General features: G+C 40.0%; 1 protein-coding gene across 6 annotated transcripts in view; it reads right to left on the bottom strand.

Annotated features, from left to right (window-relative positions):
• Positions 1 to 3,009: 3,009 nt before the first annotated feature.
• The window catches only part of LOC308075068 (DNA (cytosine-5)-methyltransferase 3A-like), a 51,713-nt gene continuing 36,421 nt past the window's right edge, over positions 3,010 to 18,301 (bottom strand). For 3 of the 6 annotated variants that reach the window (XM_080414661.1, XM_080414666.1, XM_080414662.1), the window contains 12 exons: positions 17,474 to 17,518; positions 17,038 to 17,117; positions 16,127 to 16,239; positions 14,796 to 14,979; positions 14,469 to 14,553; positions 12,819 to 12,964; positions 12,412 to 12,502; positions 11,190 to 11,338; positions 10,653 to 10,753; positions 9,610 to 9,679; positions 7,485 to 7,603; positions 3,010 to 6,853 (listed from right to left, as the gene is read on the bottom strand). In XM_080414661.1, coding sequence (XP_080270787.1) covers positions 6,688 to 6,853; positions 7,485 to 7,603; positions 9,610 to 9,679; positions 10,653 to 10,753; positions 11,190 to 11,338; positions 12,412 to 12,502; positions 12,819 to 12,964; positions 14,469 to 14,553; positions 14,796 to 14,979; positions 16,127 to 16,239; positions 17,038 to 17,117; positions 17,474 to 17,518 — 1,349 coding nt within the window. In that variant the 3' untranslated portion in view covers positions 3,010 to 6,687. The remainder of the gene's footprint in view (positions 6,854 to 7,484; positions 7,604 to 9,609; positions 9,680 to 10,652; positions 10,754 to 11,189; positions 11,339 to 12,411; positions 12,503 to 12,818; positions 12,965 to 14,468; positions 14,554 to 14,795; positions 14,980 to 16,126; positions 16,240 to 17,037; positions 17,118 to 17,473; positions 17,519 to 18,301) is intronic. The other 3 variants (XM_080414663.1, XM_080414665.1, XM_080414664.1) reach the window with 3 other exon arrangements.

Genomic DNA, 18,301 nt, shown 5'->3' with positions numbered 1-18,301 from the left:
AATACAATAATTTCCGTATGGCGGACCTATTCCCCCCCCCCCCCAAAAAAAGTGTATTACACAGAGAAGGTGGGGTCCTGAGACGCTTCCCACCCTGGAGAATAGACTTTCAACAACACAAAATATTATTTTTTTCAGTGAGTAACGAAGTAGTTTTTTTTTACTAAAGACGGAGACCTCGTACGGCAGTGGAATTCTCGGTCTATGAGCAGAGCAGCGCGCATAGCAGGGCGTTAGAGAGAACTCACTAACGCTCTGGACCAGGGCTAGGATAATGGGTAACAGAGTGTCCAGATCGCTGCAACTGAGAGATCTCCGCTGTATGGACTAATAAACCAAGCTAAACGTAACACTACCTGCTAGAACAATGCCGGGTACCACATACCTGTTCTATGGGCCTACTGCTCCAGGCGTCTTTATGGTTACTTTGTGTGACAATCACAGTATGCTACAGAATCCGTATAGCACGTACAAGGATACACAGCAGATGCCTCCGTGGGACCAGCAGCCGATCGCAGCATCCCAGAGCTGCAAGACGGAGAGAGATGCTCCAATCACCAGCATCTAGAGCCGGCTCTGTAGCCAGAGAAACCAATTGCCTTGGAGTCAGGGCGTGTCCACTGAGAGGTGGTTCCACTATTAGAGAAAGTGGGTGTGAACTGGGAGGAATAACATAATGAGGGTGTATAATAAATCATTTGTAATCTATTTTGAATGCGATATAGTTGTTTTAATGAATACAATATACACCTATGATATAGGTGTATATTTGTATTAATTCAAACAGCATTATTTCCTGTATGGGCTAGTCACGTGAACTGCAAGCTACATAGGCTTGACTATTAATGATAGTAAATAAGAAAAATAAATAGCCTAATCTAGTATTTTAATTGTTTATGTTAAGTGTTAAACGATATAAAATAGGAATATTTGTAAATGTACAAGTTAGCGTACTCCTTTCTTTAAAAAAAAACATGGTGTTCCCTTTATGCCCAGACTCTGTGGGATCATCTTCACATCTTTGATCCAGTGCTTTGATAATAGAGGCTGCAGGGAACCACCCTTTTTTTCATCTACTGTGTGTGTGTGTGTGTGTGTGTGTGTGTGTGTGTGTGTGTGTGTGTGTGTGTGTGTGTGTGTGTGTGTGTGTGTGTGTGTGTGTGTGTGTGTGTGTGTGTGGCAGCAAGAAACAGAGGTGTTGGAGGAAGTGTCTAGAGATTAGAGTATGTCCCTTGCTCGAGGGCACAATAAAAAAATAATATATACACACACACACACACACACACACACACACACACACACACACACACACACCTAACCTCTCAGGTCGTCTGAGACAGGACTGTTATCTGTATTCTGTACCCAGAATCGTAACTAAGGTGGAGAAGCAGCATTTAGTTTTCATGCACCACTATCTGGAACAAACTCCTAGTTGTGGTGATTAAATTCGCAGATGACATGACAATGATAGGCGTTACAGTGAAGAGAGACAGCCTACAGGAGAGAGGTCAACAGCCTGACACGATGGCGCCAGAAGTAAAACCTCTCTTTCAACATTGACAAGACCAAGGAGCTGATGGTGGACTACAAGAAGAGTGGAGGAAGGCGGGACCCCATCAGCGTCAATGTGTCAACTGTAGAGAATCAGCAGTTCAATTTCCTCTGCGTTCAACTCACTGTGGGCCTCTCCTGGGATATGCACACTGGTCCTGTGGTGAAAAGGGCACAGCGATGCGTTTTCACCTCAGGCGGCTGAAGAAGTTTGGCATGGGTCACAGGATCCTAAAGACCTTCTACAGAGGCACCACCCGCGAGCATGCATCACCACCCGGCATGGGAACTGCACTGCCCTCAACTGCAAAGCGCTGCAGAGAGTTGTACAGACAATGCAGAGGATCAGTGGATGTGAGCTTCTTTTTTTTCCTCCTAATTTGGTTTGTTGTTATAGTATCAAGGAGCCAAAAATCTAGCAATTTATTTTACTCTCATGTACAGTACCTGTATATTATGGGATGTAACAAAAAAGATCTTGAATCTTGAGAAAATTGCAGGTCTGCTACAACTCTGAATTCCTTTAAATCGAAGCCGAATACTTTTCTGTTGAGGTTTTAATTCATAATGTGTCCTGCCCTGTCATTTTATCCTCATACTTTTATCTATTTTTCTATTTTCTTAGCTCTTTAGTGACTATTTTTAATTGCATTCAAATGTCTTAAAGGAGCATTCACCCCATTTTCATCTTAATATTATTGTTGCTCATTAATGCTCTTTATAAGATTCTTATAAGAACCATTCTTGCCATGAAAATGTTTGAGAACCACTGGTTTAAACAACTTTAGGAAACAAGCCCAAATAAGCAACTGCACTTAGAAACACTAGAAACAAGAGCAAAAAAAAAACAAAGTCGCTTAATAAGCAGACATGGCAATACTGATGCTCAACCTTTTTCATTGCTGCGGGACCACAATCAACAGTCTACAGTCTAATCTTTACTCAGAGATTAGTTAAAACAATTAAAGGTGAGGGTATGTAATTTTCTTTTGTTAAAATAAGTGTTAAGTGCTCTATATTCTGATAGTAATCAGTGCTATAGAGTGTTTGTTCAGTAACAGTCCATGTCTCTCCAGCTCTTAATTAAACAGAAAATGAATTTTCAGGTTGGGATACCAATTTGATCCAATCAGGATAGAGAACTCATACAGGATAAAGATTAAACAAGTGAAATTGGAAGTGAGTGCACTAAGAAATTAGCAGACAAAATTGGAACTGGAACACTATAAAATGTAGCTGATAAATCAGTACTCTTTCCTGATTGGCTGACATTTTGTACCCCACCTGGTAAATGAGCTGGAGAGACAGGGAGACCTCTGTTACTGAACACACACTCTTATCGCAATGAAACTATTAGAATATAGAGCTTTAACCTTTTAGCAAAAACACTTGTTGTTTTAACAAAATATCACTTACCCTACCTTTAACATGAAAGTGAATAATAACAAAGAGCTATGGTATTTTTGCACAAAAACAACACATTTATTCAAGTGTTCTCCAGCACAAGTACATAAGGAGCCTTTATCTTCTCTCTGGACACTAAACATAAGTATGGGGTAAAAGTGGAGAATGACTGCTACATTTGCTGTATGATCTGGTCTTGGAAAGATAGGTCATAAACAGTTATGACAGAAAGGAAGTCACAGATGGTGTCTTTGAACAGCATCACTTAATATAGGACTGACCTTCCTTGAACAGTGAAATGTAATGTTGTTGTCAGTAAAAACAAAAACAAAATAAAAATAAGAACAAAAAAGAAAAGGTATGCATCAATAAAAATAATTGTTTTTCAAAAACAGACATGGAGGATATTATGGCATGGAATGTTGGATTAAGATGCGATGTGTATTAAGAATACATTATGCTACAGTAAGTTATTACTGATTTTCTTTCCTTATGAATATTTTCCCCACAGATAAGCACCGACTACAGCAATCTCTAGGCTAAAACAATATAGGAAACCTTTCATTAACTGTTATTGTTACTTTTTTTTCTCCAAGTACAAAGTTAAAATGCCTTTGTTAATATATTTTATGAGTGAAATTATAGTGCTTTATCCCCATTTACTACAAGGAACTTAAAAACAGTCATTGTCCATACAAGTTTTATTTCTCTTCCAATCAAATATATTTTCCTCTTGATTAAATAAAATGTTTAGCACCATTGGAAACACCTACAACCGCTCTTTTAAAACTGACAACAGAAATAAAAGCATAAAACAACACCATGTAGGGCTGTGCAGTGAAGTTTAAACCGTCCACCTTAAAGCTGTTCTGCAGGCCTCCATTAAGGTCAGCTGACATTTTAACCACGATTCACTTATCACAAAAAAATAAAAAATAAAAGAAGAGAAAATCAATTTAACAGTACTAAAATGAATTAGACTTGTGGAGTCTCACCTATCAATACTCAAAGTATGTTTTGAATCAAATTTTTCATTCATTTGATTTTCCATTTTGAATCTAAGATTTCTAATTTCATGATATATATATTAGCAAAAGAATTATATTTGTACATCTCATACGTATTACGTAATAACAATTAAAAAAAACAAAAACAAATTGGAAACAGTAACAGCAAAACTATGTACATAACTTACAAAAAATTATGAGGGTTGCAATGCAACCGTTGCATGTTCTGTACTATGGGAAGAGGGGAAAATTACATCTGGTCAAAATAATATTGTCACTATTGGGCAGAAACCTTGTATCTCCATATTTCATCTTTTGTTTTTTCATAAATTAATGCCCCATTTGATATTTCTTCGTATGACAGTGTCACACAAAAGTAACGCAAATATCAACAAGCTCACAATGCGTCACATAATGATGTGTTGCGAGCTTGTACTGTAGATCAGCGTTTTCTTTTTAGGTAGAAAAATGCAGATTACAATGACATGCCTAAAATAGGGACACCAGGTTGAAATTGGCTAAGTCTGTCTGTGAGTTTTATAAATATTTAATCAATGAAAAGTATTAACAAGAGCTTGTGACTAAATAATGACTACCTTGGATCCATTAAAACACAGGTTATTCTTTTCCATTTAACGGAAAGTAACAGTTTTGGACATATAAGGTTTCCGCCCGACAGCGACGATATGCCAAAGCACAAGGTTCAACCCAGGGGCAATGGACAAAAAAGTCAATAAGGTCACTTAAGAACTTAATTACACTGTGAAATTAAATTTCCCAAAACATTGTCCTTTTGAATACTTAAATATCACATAAATAAGTAATGACATGTTTTGTTTTGATCGCCAAGTTTGAGAAAATAACATCTTGCCAGTTTTGAGTTCTGACAAACTACAGCCTAAATCCTCCATATTTAGCTTAAAGGTTACAATCAAGAGCATTGCGATGTTTTGAAAGCAATCCAAATTTGGATAAATATAAACATTTTTCTTTACTACTCATGGGTGGGTGGGGAGGGGGGGGGGGGGGGGTAAATGTATGGGGAAACGGCAGAGGACAAACTGTTTCTTAAGGGGACAATATATAATACAAAGCAAATTACATAGTTCCTTAAAACTCTGCCTTAAATTTTACAATCTTAATAGAAATAGAGACATTCTTTCAATCTGGTGGCAACAGTGTGTCACTGCTTAACCACAGAGGACAATATGAATGATGCAACAGAGGGACAGCAAATTTCATTCCATCTACTGTACAATGCGTCAAATACATGTTTCACATATCAATATCCAATCTTTCACTTCTATTGGCACAGCCCTACTGTATACAGAAAGTATTACACAAGGGTAGATCAGTTCACATCATAAAACAAAACAAAACAATTCACAAGAACCAAGATTTCCCTTAAGATATCAAGGAAATAAAAAGGAAGTATACATATAAAAGTGCTTTAAATTGTTGGTAAAACAGCACAAAATTGCTATAAAAAGGTAGAAGAAAATTGTGAAGCCGCACCATATTATTGAAGATTTGCACCTGACAGTTTTGTTTGTTTAGTTTTTTTCAGTTTGCAGAGGTGGAAGCAGGGGAGGTTCACCTGGATTTTTTGGAAACACCCGGTCACACTCGCTCCATTAACCACGCTTACTAACAGTTGTACAGTAATGTCACTGGTCAGGATGAAACTAGAAAAAAAGTAGTTCACCACAGACTTTGATCTCAAGGTTTTTTTTTTCTTGAATGACAGAAAACATCATCTCCCATGTGGCTAGCTTCATTTTCTGTTTGTGCAGACACAGGTAGTTGGGGCCTGAGCATAGCAAGGCTGAATGATTAAATAAGCACCAGTAGAATCATTTATAAAAGCTGTAAAACTCAGAAAAGAGGATATGCAGAGCGTCTTGCAGTCTACTTTCAATCCTTTTTTCTTTGAAGTAAAACAGAACAGCATGATGTGTTTTTTGTTTTGTTTCTTTTCAAAACGGAAAACCTTTTCCAAGTGACCGTTTAAAGAGCTGCACCTCGTCTAAGTTGTCATGCCACATGGGCTGTGATGTTTCTTATCATCTTTGAGCACCATGGTGTTGTAACCATATTACAGTAGTACCTTTATAACCTTCAGTTGTGTATATAAACTGTAAACAAAGAGGTATATGTGATCTGGTGATTTGGATTCTCAGAGACACGGCTCTCTAGATACTGAATCAACTTTTTCACCACATCTCTGTGAGAATCAGTAGATGGAAGCATGGCTTCACTTTAGGTGGGAATTGTAGTCCACCTCTGATGTTGTAGTCCATCACCTAATGTTCAGCTGATGTCATTTTACCAACCAAAGCATTTAACATATCTTAAAATCCCTAGCTGGATTTCTGGTGTCTTCCTTTACATCTTCGTCTCGTTTTAAATCCGATAGATAGCACTTTTCTTTCTCAGTGTCTTGAGAAGAAAGCAAGTCCTCAAGTATAGCTTGCACAAATAAATCAATAAAAAACAAAACAAATACTGGATAACACTGCTAAAAGGTAAAATGACATATCAAAAAATTAAATAGAATAAGAATTACATTGGAAAATACAAGAAATAATGTGACATTTCTACGTCCATGTTTCATTTTAGCAAATTATACGATGAGTATAATCTGAATATCAAGGCTCTCCTTTCTGGTCACAGCCAAAGCTGGGTGTCATGATGAATGGTTCCGTGTGAGTCGTCTCACTGTGTCTCAGTGCTCAGTACTCTTCTTCGTTGTCTCACAGGCAAAGTAATCTTTGAGTGGTGCAAACAGGTGGCGGATCACTGGGACACTCCATGACCTCCCCAGGAGCCTCTGCCTCGCCAGTCGGCTCATGTTGGACACATCTGTATAATGGACAGGGAAGCCAAAGATCCTGGCATGGCAACCCAGCAGACCCAAGGGGAGCAGAGCAAACACAGACAGACAAAACAGATTTGAAGATGGACAGAGACACAGACAAACAGAAGGAGAGAAAAAGACAGCGGGAGAGAGGGGACGACATTCTTAAGGCTTTGAGTCACATGCAATTTTATCCACAGCGCCTTTACACTACCATGACTGCATTAATTTTTAGCATGGGTGGTGGTCCCAATGAGGGAAATTAACTTCTAACCTTTTTAGAAGTGTTATCTAAATACTCTCCCGTTGCCCGATGTGGCCCTACAGATCAAACATTAATCGATAATCGATAATTGAATAAAATAGATTAAACATCGATCCATATTTTGGGCATGCCGAGAAAATATATATTTTTTCTTTTTTCAGAAAACTGAAAATAGTGAAAATAGCATATCTACAAGCTCACGTGTCGCAAGCTTGTAGATCGGCAATTGTCACTATATTTGTACTAGTGCAGTATAAAATGGGCTTAAGTGGTTCATTTATTAGTTTAAATGTAAAATAGATGTAAATAAAAATAGTGTATTAATTATTCGATTAATCAAAAAGTAATAAATAGAATAATCGCTAAGAAAATAATAAATAGTTGCAGCCCTCCTTCTTACCTCTCCATTTCAGTACACCACAATATGTCTTCCTTTTCATTCATGTAGACAGGGAAGTGCTGGTCTTTGCCTTGTTTTATAGAATTGGACCTGGTGGTAATAGTCCTCACCTTTTCAAACTGCAGAGAGGTCAAATATCAAGGGAAACATTAGTACATAGCACTGTAAAATCCGGAACTACAAGCTCATGTGAGCTTAGAATATTTTAATGCGAAAAAGTTGTAATATTTTAAAAACATTTTAAAGAACACTTTGGTCGAGGTTTTGGTTGATTTTGTTGAGTTTTATTAGGAAGAAAAGACGGACTGGATTCGCGGAAATTTACATTTTTATTTAAAAAACAAACAGTACTGGGTTTTGTGATGTTCTATATGTTCTGAATCAGCGTTGTTTGTGTTTGTTTACGGGCTAAAAGAGTGACTTTGAGAGCTGTTTCACCATACAATGTAAGTCAATGAGGAGCATATTTTGAATGATAAATGGAGCAACCATTTTTTATTTCTTGCCCACCTTTGGAGTTACATCATGGCAAGTTAAATAAAAAACAATAAAAAACTAGAAAATGTGCTCCTCGGAGCACAAGTCTCCGCCAGCAGACTATAGCAATTATATTATCATAGCAATAACTAATGAGATACAGCAGAGTAAAAGATATATACTGTAGTTAAATAAAAAGGTGTATGTTAAAGAAATATTTATTTAAAAAAAAATGATTTAAAAATCATATTTTGTCTTCTAATGTTTAAAAATATGTTTAAAAAAATGTTTTAAAAAATTCCTTTTTCCTTCCTTTTTTTCCTTTCGATGTTCTCTTCAGACTCTTCTACTTTTTCTTCCAGAGATTGTAGCAATCTTTGCTGTGTCATATTGTAAGCATTCATGGCTAGTCTTCGTCTTTTGTCATTTAGCGATTTTTTGTCTCTGATTAATTTCATTCTTTCTTTATGATTCTTAGCTCTGTTTAATTGAAGCAATGCTCTGTTTACATTGAAGCAATCTATCATATGGGAGTCGTCATAATTGACTGGTTTGTTCAAATACTTGTCTGTCTTCTTCATCTTCATTGTCTTGAACAGTTTCAGCAGTTGATTGGTGTGTTTGATCAGCTTTGGCCTTCTGCGCCTTTGTTTGACCAATGTTAGGTGTTCTCAGAGGGACACACACACGCACGGACGGGTGATTTGGACTAGAAGATACTGTTCCAATCAAGACTGATTGATCCTGTCTTACCTCGCTTCAAAAACGTAAACGGTTTTTTGAAGTGACACACCTATTTATAGAATTGTATTTCGTCATGCCTTCCTCTAGCCAATCAAAGGCATTGGTGTCAACATATTAATACGTATTAAGATTTCGGTCTTGTTGTGGGATCAATTCAACTCTAGTCCTCTTCTGTGTTACTGTTGTAGATGAGTATGCTTTCTTAGCTTTGGCCTTCTGCGCCTTTGCTTGACCAATGTCAGGTGTTCTCAAAGGGACACACACACGCACGGACGGGTGATTTGGACTAGAAGATACTGTTCCAATCAAGACTGATTGATCCTGTCTTACCTCGCTTCAAGAACGTAAACGGCTTTTTGAAGTGACACACCTTTTTATTATAGGATTGTATTTCGTCATGCGTCCCTCTAGCCAATCAGAGACATTGATGTCAACATATTGACACGTATTAAGAGTTCGGCTTTGTTGTGGGATCATTTCAACTCTAGTCCTCTTCTACGTTACAATTGTAGATGAGTATGCTTTCTTAGCTTTGGCCTTCTGCGCCTTTGCTTGACCAATGTTAGGTGTTCTCAGAGGGAAACACACACGCACAGACGGGTGACTTGGACTTACTGAAGGTACTGTTCCAATCAAGTCTGATTGATCCTGTTTTACCTCACTTCAAAAAGTAGGGGCTTTTTGAAGTGACACACCTATTTATAGAATTTTATTTCGTCACGCGTCCCTCTAGCCAATCAGAGGCATTGGTGTCAACAAATTGACACGTGTCACGTGGAGCTTGCCCAATGTTAGCTTGGCTAACAATGTTTGCTCACACAAAGCGAAAACATATTCTCCACCTTCGGCGGAGACAATAAAGTTTGAGAACCAATGACATAGTTCATTGGTTTGCTATATATACCTTTGCGGTTCTGCCATGCTCTAAACAATCCTGAAGTCCCAGCCTGTCAGAGTACAATGCAGACACGGGCCTAGAGGGGTGAAAGACAAATAATGGTAATCAAACAATGTCTGCGGCAAAAATAGCCAATCTACAAGCTCACAACGCGTCGCAACAAGCTGACATTTTTGGCTAATGTTTCCTCCAGAATAGGGATGCAGGGGTTCAAGTGGTTAAAGGTACTACAGTAGGCCTACGCGGGGACCAAGCAAATCGAGAACGATGCAAGCCGGGAAAGATGAAATTTGGGAATGCATGCTCCACCTGGTTATGCAATACTCGCTGTACCTGTTGTCAAAGTACTCGCTGTACCTGCTGTCAGAAAGAATAACCAGTGCTGTACACACTACCATACGATCTATCGACCAAATATAGATATGGTTATCCCTAATGTCATTCAAAACTTCTGTTGTGTTGTACATGGGCATAAATGGGAGACAGACAGAAAGTCAGATAAAGACAACTTGTGCATAAGAATGGAGTTCTGTTGTGCACACTATCACTTATAGTGGTGCAACGGCACGTGACACAACCCTCAGCCAATCCGTGAACCTGATGGGTTGGGTTGGCCAATTAGAGAAGCCGGTGCCCGTTGGGCTACTCGGGAACGATGCAAGTCGGGAGCGATGCAAGTTGGAAATGCATGCCCCACCCAGTTATGCAATACCAGTTGTCAGACCACCCGTTGTACCCATCTGCCTGTGTCCCTTTTATGCCAATACTGTATATGGAGTTCCGTGTCAGGCATGCCCAAACTGGTCAGTCTATGATGCCAGTGCTATGACGTCATATTGAGGATATCAGGGTACTCCATATGGGGATTTGCGTTTTTATAGTTATTTTTCTGTACCCGTCTGTCTGTCTGTCTTTCTGTCTCCTTTTTATGCCCATATATGAAGATCTTTGCCTGTCTGTCTGCCTGTTGTGTTATGTTATGCTCAGGTTGTGGGTTTAGCTGCTTCCCATTGCCTGCTCTATAAGTCACAGCCTGCTGGATCCCTCACCATTCTACCACCAACCTGTTCATGCCAGGAAGGTTACCCCAGAAGTAGCGCGCACGGTGGGCAGCAGACACCTCCTTGGCATCGATCATCACTGGGTTACACTGATGACAGGAACACAAAAAAATACACTGGTCAGACAAGAGCTAAAGGAAGATGCTATGGTATAGCTTTGGTATGCCATGACATATCAGCATGACACCATACACTAGCATAATAAATAGTATAGCATAGTTGTTGTTGATATAATAGTCTAATCAACCTATTAAAGACCATAGGCCATGTGTAAAACATTTATTGAGGGAAATACTGTACTATAAAACTAAAGAAGCACTAAGAATGAGCACTGTACTTTGAACTCATAAATATGACAAATTGTGACCACAAGGGGGAGTAAAACAAAACATTGGTCACAATGTTAATTGTGTTAATAATTAATGTTATGCACATAATGTGCATATGAGCACATTATATCAAGGAATGCCCCATCCTATGAACACTGCCAAGGTGATGCTGTTAATGATCAGTAAAGCGGCAGACCTCCAGGAAGCGGGATATGTCTCTCTTGTCACTGACGCCCATGGCCACTACGTTCTCAAAGAGCCAGAAGAAAGGCCTGTCGTCGCCCTCTTTCGGCCTGGCCTCATGTAGCAGCCTGTAGAACTCAAAGAACAGGCGACCGGTGCCCTCTACAGGACAGAGAAACACATTTCACACACTGCATCTTGACCATTAGCCAAATTTCAATTATCTTTTTTCCCATCCTCACATCCCTCAAGGCCATGTAAAGAAGGAAAGGGCACAAACATCACTTTCTTGGTCCGACGCACTGGGAGGCCTACTGGAGCTGAGAGTTTGATGGAATGCTTTGAATACTATGAGAGCCCTGTGGACAAGCGCATGAATAAACACATCTTTGAAGGATTGCGACTCTTGATGAGTAAGCTTCTGACTGAGGGGTAAATATGGGCTGCCATAGTAAGACTGTCAATTATTAAAAGCCTGCCAGCTAATTCTCATGACAGCCCATATTGCCCAGTCAGAAACATACTCTGTACTCTTTAGATACCTCAATAAAATTATATAGCATGCAAAAACAAGAGATCAGAAAACAATGAGTGATATGTCTTAACTATCTTCTTGAACCAATTATTTTACAAGAGTCGCAATCCTTAAAAGATATTGTTTGCCTCCCAGGTGCATCAATGGTGCATGCCATGGTGTACAATGTTTCCTTCCTTCCTTTTCCTTCTTTATGCTGCATGGCCTTGGTGTCCCTCACTTACGTTGTTTTTATAGTCCCTCCCCAGAAGAAGGAGGTGAGGATCACATGCGAGGACGGAGGAATCATTCGGGTGCTTCTTGAGAATGTGAACGCTCCTCACTCAGCTAAGTGTCATTTAGAAGCAACGTCAATTAAATGCCTTTTTAACTGGAATACCAGTATATTGCCGAATACAAATTAACATAATTTGCTGGCATAGGCAGTGGAGAGTCATTCGGTTAAGTATCGTTATGTGACTGTTCCAACGTGTGATGAATTTAACAGGTACAGTATAGTACTTAATGCTCGTGCGAGAGCATTAAGCACCTTGCGTGAGTGTCCTCTCTCATCTCTTACGGGTCCTCGAGAAGCAAATTATAACTTGGGTCGCAAACAATTTCCAGGTCACGGCTGGAGGACGGAGGAAGTGAGGAGGCCGAAAAAAGATAATCGGAATTTGGCGATAGAATATAAGAGTGATGGGTTGTCAAGACTTACCATACAGACCTTTCCTAGCAGGATTCACTATGGAGAGGTCATTGCATGGACTGCCGCCAATAATTAAGTCAAAAGGACCCCATTCTTGTATCTTTAGAGACAGGAGATGAAGAAACAAAGAAAGAGTGATATTTACCACTTAAGCCCTGTTTTATATTTCTTTGTACGATCGATGGTGTCACGCTGCAAAAACAGTGCGTTGCGATGTAAAGCGCTTTGAGCTTGTAGATCTGCTATTTAATTATTTTTTTTTAATTGTTATTTTAAAACATAATATCTGTCATAATCTCAGCTGGGACGGAGGAGACAGGATCTGATTTATTGATATTCGCTTATTCGTTCCTCCTTGATATTAATTTTTTCATATGATGGATGGATGGATTTCATATAGACATGTGTAAACTTACATGTTTGCGCGTGACGTTCCTCACATCGCCGACATACATGATGCGACCTTGATGCCGGACGATACCCACAGTGATGGAGTCTTCACACACCTCGGATGCAATGTAGCGCTCCACATGGATACCCAGGTCCTTCAGCACCAGCAGTCCTGTGTGGATCAATATAAGGGTGCAACACTTAATCGAAACAATCAATGTAATCGATAATTTAATAAGATAATCGAGTGCAACAATTAATCGATTATATGAAATAATCGTTAATCCATTATAATCGATAAATAATCAATCCCTGTTTTGGACATGTCATTATACATTTTGTTATTATATACATTATATTCATTTCTTTTGGAAGGAGGGACGTCACAGAACCCTAAAAAATACCAAAACATTTGAAAAAGTGAAATTTCATGATATAGGCCCTTTAAAGGTCTATATACTGATAGTAATCAATCACTGCTATAGAGTGTTTGCTCAGTAACATGGGCCTCACCATCTCTCCAGCTCTAACAGAAAATATATTTTCAGCTCGGAGTACCAATTTTATCCAATCAGAAGAGAGAATCCCAAGACCATTTATCAGCTTTAAATTAATAGTGTTCTCGTCCCAATTTTTTCTGCTCTTTTTGTTTTTGTTTCATCACTTACTCATTAGTTTTTCTAACTAGCTGGAGAGATGGGGAGACCCCTGTTACTGATCCCCCTGTTACCATCATTGCAAACACTCTATGGCAATGATTACTATCGATGTATAGACCACCTTACCCCACCTCTAACATTGAGGATTTTACAGTGTAGGAGTCTAGATTGTTTTATTTAATTTTAAGGTTTAAAGCAAAGTTATCATTTTGTTGAACGTTGGGTTGTATAACTACCCGTAGATATAAGTCCAAATATTGTTGATCATCTTATCTGTTGTTTTTATACTGTACTTGATTTCATCCATTCTGATTCGAAAAGGTCTCAAAATAACTTTTAGCACAAACAAAAACAAACAATGCAGATTCTGACAATGAGTTAAAAAAAACAGGTCCTTGAACATAAATTGTTTCTGGCTATTTCACCTACTGGTGTTGCTTGTTGCTTGAAGTTGCTTGTGTTATAGACCCCTTAACAGACGACGTCACACTGATAAGAACCAGTATGCGTGCAACCAGTATGCGCGCAATGAAACCCATTCTATCAGGTCTCGCTAGGACACGCCTCACTAGCCAACACACAAGAGGGGGTTGGGATGCACTGAAACCAGCTCACCCCAAAACAGGTTGAGAATTGATTGTGTGAAACAATCACCTGTGCATCCAGTCTCAATGTTGGTAAACAAATAATTGGTCTATACAGATATTGGTGACCTTTGGATTATTATCGTGTTCCATAATGTCTGTCAAGGGTCAAATAACATCAAAAGATTATAATTTTAATAGACAGCAGCAATATTCTGTCAGAAACAATAATTTTTCTGTAGGGAGAAAATTGTATGGAAGGGAGCAGTAGGAATAGATTCATGCTGTGCATTTATGTGCCAGTGTCATTATGCATTTAGTAAGAAGTGGGGCAGTTTGAAGTAACCTAATACAGGGAGAAGCTGTTGTACAGACAGGGACTTTTTGCAGGGTGTTTTGTTAGAGGACAGAGGGGAATTCCTTCTGGTCTAACCTGTTGCTATGCCATCAAATAGTGATAGGACGCGAATGGGTTTCCTCTTCTCCACCATGACTGGGGGGTATAGCTTTGGTGGTGCCTGAAAAATGACACCAAGAAGGGGGAGAGGGGAAAAGAAATCAGACGAAATCAGACAAAGTTGATAAAGGGTACAACTTCATGAAGTAATGATTGGGATTAAAGCCTGATTTATACTTTGTCATACGATGGGATTGTGCACCGAAAATATCCAACCTACAAGCTCACTATGCATCACATCGCAACACGTTGTGAGCTTGTAGATCGGCTGTTCTCGGCATAAGAATAAGGTGCAGCACTTACAAAATCCTGGTCATGATTGTTAGCGAAGAAATGCTGGAGACGGCATGGCCAGTCGGTACGGCGCTCCAGTAGACCAAACACACCCTTCTGACCACACATGTAGCAGTTCCAGGGGTCCTCGTTAATAGCTGCAACAGCCGCACCTGGCCCCACCAGGAGATCAACACACTCCACACAGAAACACCTGCCCACAAATGAAGGGCTTTCATTATTATGGTCATGTAAATCAGTGTTTCCAAAACAATTGGCCGGGACCCATTTTTGGGTCGCATACCAATTTTTATGGGTAGAGATTTTTTGGGGGGGCAATTACTAATTTAAAGTATTTCAAAAGATTCTCAAAAATCTTTAAAAAAACGTTTTTTTTTGTGGAATCCCCCCTCCCCAAAAATTCAATCATTAAAAAAATTATAATTCTAAAATGTAAAAAAAAATCTAAATAATTCCATGAATTTAAGAAGCTCTAAACGAATCTTGAAAATAGCAGATCTACAAGCTGACACACATCTACTCATCGTGTCACAAAGCAAGACATTAACTGCAACCCCTAACTGCTCCTGAAGCGTAGGTTGGTGCCTTGCAATGTTTGCCTCTGCTGATTTCATTGATTAGCGCACTGCCGCACTTACATCTCCATCTCCATTTTTTTTAGAACATTGTTTATGAAAACAATTATACAGGCTACAACACAAAATAAAGAAATCTTCATCCAAAGTGTCTGTCGGCACTGTCACTATGACCATGATGTTTCATATATCATCATGTTTAGATGCAACTTGAGGAATTATTCATAAGGTCAGTGCCAGCTTGATCGTGTGGTCGGTTATAGTGGACTAATATATGCAAACTTGCCACAGTAGGAAGAGCAGTTGTGGTTACATAAACGTATCCATGTGCATGCACGGTAGCATGCACAGGCGTCAGATGCGCTCCAGAACTTAACAAGACAGCGGTCTACAAGCTCCACAGACGGCTCTCTTAAAATAAGAATGTGAATGGGCTCCTTGTAATGGGAGGGACACAGAAAAATTATTGCATTGCATTGCACTTGGACTCGAGTGGTCTCGGTGGGGGAAGAGTCCCGAGTCCCTTGGTCCAAGAGACAGAGACGAGACAGAGTAAATTAAAATGCTGACTCGAGACCGGACTCGAAACCGAGACCGGATTTGAGTACTACAATCCTAGCCGTCAGTGTGAATAGGTGAACGTAATACACATTCTAAAGTGCTTTTGATAGAAGCACTACAGAAATGCAGACTATCTAAACACATACTGTAATAGAGTAAGCAGTAACTGTGTTACGTTATGCATTATAATAAACCAGCTCTCACCGGCAACAGTTGCTGTTTCCACACATGAGGACCTCTCGTCCCCCACAGCAGATAGTGCAGTATGACTGGTAGCCATCATCATCGTACTGGTACGCACATTCTAGGAAGCAGTTCTGCAACAGGGAGACGGATTAAAGGCAGCTGGAAATGTGCAGTTGAAACTTTTATTGTCCCTAAATGGAAAATTTGGTTTGCAGGAAGGCATAAAATCCAGTGTACACTGAATATTAGACAAAAGATACAGAAAACAGGATGCATATAATGTGAAAGATTTTTGTAAGGCTTTTTTATGCTCAAAAAGGGAGGGACAGCGAGTGCATTTTCCGGCAGCGGCTGCTGCCGCGGAGCTGCCGGCGGCGCCAGCTTTGGGAGTGTGCTGCGTTTGTATATTATTTACGATTCTGTGCCTATCGGTACATAACTCGGAGGGCGCTGAAGTCGACTAGCAGACCATCGGCCGGTCGTCGCGGGCACTCGCGCCTGGAGGCGCTCGGGCGCGACGCCTTGGCCTCAAGGTCTGCTGAGTCGGCGCGCCTCCGTCATGGTCCAAAACTATACTTTATCGGCGGAAAAAAGAAGTTGACTGCCGCTCCTCCACCGGCAGTTCCGCGGCAGTTCCGCTGCTGCCGCTCCTCCACCGGCAGTTCCGCGGCAGTTCCGCTGCTCTGCCGGCTGCTGCCGCTCCACCGCCGGCAGTCACTGCCGGCAGCTGCCGCTCCTCCACCGGCAGTTCCGCGGCAGTTCCGCGGCAGCAGCCGCTGCCGGAAAATGCACTTGCTCCTTCTGCAAAAAGGTTTCTACTTCATAGCAGTCACCTTGTATGTACAAGTATGTTTAAGGAACAGTAGTTCTAAACGTAATCGACCATCCATGACTCTATATCTGCTCAAAGCCACTACACCAGAGCTTACCTTACAACTTTGGCAGATTCCTCCAGCAAACAATGGATGCTCAACAGAAACATTCAGACTTCCACAGGAGATGCAAATGTCTGTGTATAAACAGGGCACCGGGGCATATCAGACAATGCACAAACGTACCACACAACGAAAATCCTCTCACTTCAATACAATTATTTGAACAGATCTCATTAGACATGTATAATTAAATACAAAAATAGCCGATCTACTGTAGATGGTAGATCTATTTTACAACAAAGCATACATACATTTTTGAGGATTTTAATGACATGCCCAAAATAGGGACGCCAGAAAGTGGTTAACATTAGCACAGCCACACATGCAGTGTTCTGTTCATCAACCTCAAGTGTAATCTATGAGTTTATCTCCCATGAGAAGCCCTGCGGGCCCACTGGCAGCCAGAACACACAGAGGACACATCACTTACCCTCTATGCTTCGGCACTTCTGTCTGACTTCACAAACAAGCCGCTCTGAAAACACAACAGAAGACAACTGATTGAGGAACGGAGGACAACACTCGCAATTAGTCTTTTTCTCTCAACAGCCCATTTCAGAGGTTTACAGTTTGAAATAGCTTTTAACATATTTGCAAAACGGCCAGCTTAACAACAGATGAAGCTGTTGATAAATCTACTAGATGTAGATGTGACATTTGTTTGATTGATTTAATACTTAATCATTAGTTTGAAAACAGTACAGCAGTACAGTCAAAAAAATAAAACTATGCTAAAAGGACACAAAGGATACAAAGACGAATGACCTGATACAGGGCAGAATTATTTCAAAATACTCTCATTCAATGAGGGAAAGTCAAAGTTGGAACACGTTCCTATTTCTTCTTCACGTCATCTAATATATCCCAATCTTGGATGACAGTAACCTTCCGGAAAGACTGAAAGATTCATATCATCAGGTCTAAAACATAGAACAGCTCTACATAGAATCCACTGGGAAAAAGTGACTGGGAGAGTACAATTGAGAGGATTCCTTGGTTAAAAGGACTCTATAGAATCTCTGTGAATAAAAACTCAGACTGGGTGGGCCTATGCAGTTAACACAATCAATCTCCTATTCACCGGAGCAGCTCCAGACATTACACCTGATGACATCACACAAATGAGTGGTGAACCCCTTTAAATCTGCCCAGCTAATGGGCCTCTTGTCCATTTTCTTCCTTGCACTCACTCACTCAGACATACAACTCAGTTGAGTTCTCCCCAAGGGACGGGATATAGGGTTCATGACTGCTGTTT

This window comes from Gymnoscopelus braueri (assembly GCF_963280865.1).
Source record: "Gymnoscopelus braueri genome assembly, chromosome: 19".
Classification (NCBI taxonomy): domain Eukaryota; kingdom Metazoa; phylum Chordata; class Actinopteri; order Myctophiformes; family Myctophidae; genus Gymnoscopelus; species Gymnoscopelus braueri.
The sequence above is the reverse complement of the archived record's forward strand: the minus strand, read 5'-3'. Positions and strand labels throughout refer to the sequence as shown.